The 1,916-nt window shown below is 59.8% G+C and overlaps 1 protein-coding gene across 1 annotated transcript in view; it reads left to right on the top strand.

Annotated features, from left to right (window-relative positions):
- The window catches only part of PHOX2B (paired like homeobox 2B), a 2,660-nt gene extending 1,750 nt beyond the window's left edge, over positions 1-910 (top strand). The window contains exon 3 of the mRNA XM_054030645.1: positions 440-910. Within this exon, the coding sequence (XP_053886620.1) occupies positions 440-874 (435 nt within the window). The 3' untranslated portion in view covers positions 875-910. The remainder of the gene's footprint in view (positions 1-439) is intronic.
- The last annotated feature ends 1,006 nt before the right edge of the window (positions 911-1,916 follow it).

The following is a 1,916-nucleotide window of genomic DNA, read 5'->3' as shown; positions in this document are numbered from 1 at the left end:
TTTTGCTATTACTTTTAGACCATGCCCTTTCTCTAAAAACATCCCAGAAGGCGCCTTCCCTTTACACCACAGCGCTCTGTGTTTGCTTATAGTCAGATGATTGATACGTTTTACAATTTCTCAGTAAATACACGGGGCAGGTTGATCTCCCGCCACACGTAAGGGACCCCACTCAATCCCCCGTTTGGTGGCTTCTCGACCTTATGCCTTTGATTTTTAATGAACCCGAAGAACAAAAAGGGAGCCCGTTTGCAGAGCGCCGGGGCCAGGCTCGGTGCGGTGAGCAGGGGCGGGCTAAGGGCTAGCCCGGCTTTCCCGGGGTAACGTGGGTCCCTTCCCCAGCGGCTGAGCTCCGGGCACCCGCAGGGCCTTTCCCCGTGGCGGGGCGGGGTGCGCTGGGTCCTTGGCTCCCCCTAACGCTTTGCTGCCCCCGCCGCAGGTCTGGTTCCAGAACCGCCGGGCCAAGTTCCGCAAGCAGGAGCGGGCGGCAGCTGCCGCGGCGGCCGCGGCGAAGAACGGCTCGACGGGGAAAAAATCCGACTCGTCCCGGGACGACGAGAGCAAAGAGGCGAAAAGCACCGACCCGGACAGCACGGGCGGGCCCGGGCCCAACCCCAACCCGACCCCGAGCTGCGGAGGGGGCGGCCCCAGCCCTGCGGGGGGCCAGGGAGCGGCGGGCCCCGGCGGGGAGCCCGGCAAAGGAGCAGCGGCGGGCGGCTTGGCAGCGGCGGGGCCCGGGCAGGGCTGGGCCCCCGGGCCCGGGCCCATCACCTCCATCCCGGATTCCTTGGGGGGCCCGTTCGCCAGCGTGCTCTCCTCGCTGCAGAGACCCAGCGGCGCCAAAGGCAGCCTAGTAAAGAGCGGCATGTTCTGAGCGGCGGCGGGGGGACTGGCGAGCCCGGGCCGGGGCTCCCGCCTGCCGCTAGGACTGAGCACGAGCCCCGCGCGGCACGGCGGGCCAGGGGCCACTGACTCGCTGACGTGAGCCGAGCCGCCCCTGCGTCTTCCCCTGGCTCCGGGGGAGGCTCCGCCAGGCTGCAGCAGCGCCAGGACCCGGAGCCTCAGCGGGCAGGGCCTGCGAGGTGCCCGCTTGCCGCCCCCTGGCTGGGACGCTCCAGCCCGCCGGGCTGCCCCGGGACCGCGGCCCGCCAGCGAGGTTCTGCAACGCCTCCTCGCGCTCAGCTCCGGCTGCCAAGTCCTGGCCCGGCGCGCGGGCTTCCTAGTCCGCTCGCTCGCTCGCGCTCGTCCTCCAGCGGCTTCCACTCGCCCCGTTTGGTTTTTAACGCCCACGTTCTCTCTGATCCCACCGCAGCTGCTGCAAACGTCCCGCAGCTCCCAGTCCTGGGCCGGGAGCAGGTCCCTGGCTCTCTGGCCCCCTAGGACTCGCCAATACGGCCGGGTGGATGGATTGTATTTATTATTAAGTATTCTGATTACATGGCTCACGCAGTTTTTAGGCATCTCCGTTTAGGGGTTTTTTATTTTAATTTCTTTTAAAAGGCACAAAAATATAGCTATTAGTTGAATGTGGACACGTATGCTTTAACCTTTTCTGTGTCTTTCTACAGCTGTGTTCTGTGACTCAATTGTATAGTGTTAATATCAGTACAAACTTGTCTACTCTAGATGACCGTATAAATAATGTTTTCCCTCCTCGTAGTCTCTATGGCGTGTCTTTATGGAGAAAGAAGTTCTCACGGGTTCAGTTACTTTGCGTTTCGAGAGACCGGGTTCAGATAATGGTATATATTTTTATTATCAGTTGCATGTCGTCTTTTATTTTTCCCTTCCTGTTGGAATATGTTTGTGAGCATAATCGTCATAAATTATGTTCAGGGTTTTCAGATTTATTTATATGTGGTTCAAATGAATGCTATTTAAAAGGGGAAATATTTCTACATGTGCATATAGTTTTC

This window comes from Malaclemys terrapin, chromosome 5 (assembly GCF_027887155.1).
Source record: "Malaclemys terrapin pileata isolate rMalTer1 chromosome 5, rMalTer1.hap1, whole genome shotgun sequence".
NCBI lineage: Eukaryota > Metazoa > Chordata > Testudines > Emydidae > Malaclemys > Malaclemys terrapin.
The sequence above is the reverse complement of the archived record's forward strand: the minus strand, read 5'-3'. Positions and strand labels throughout refer to the sequence as shown.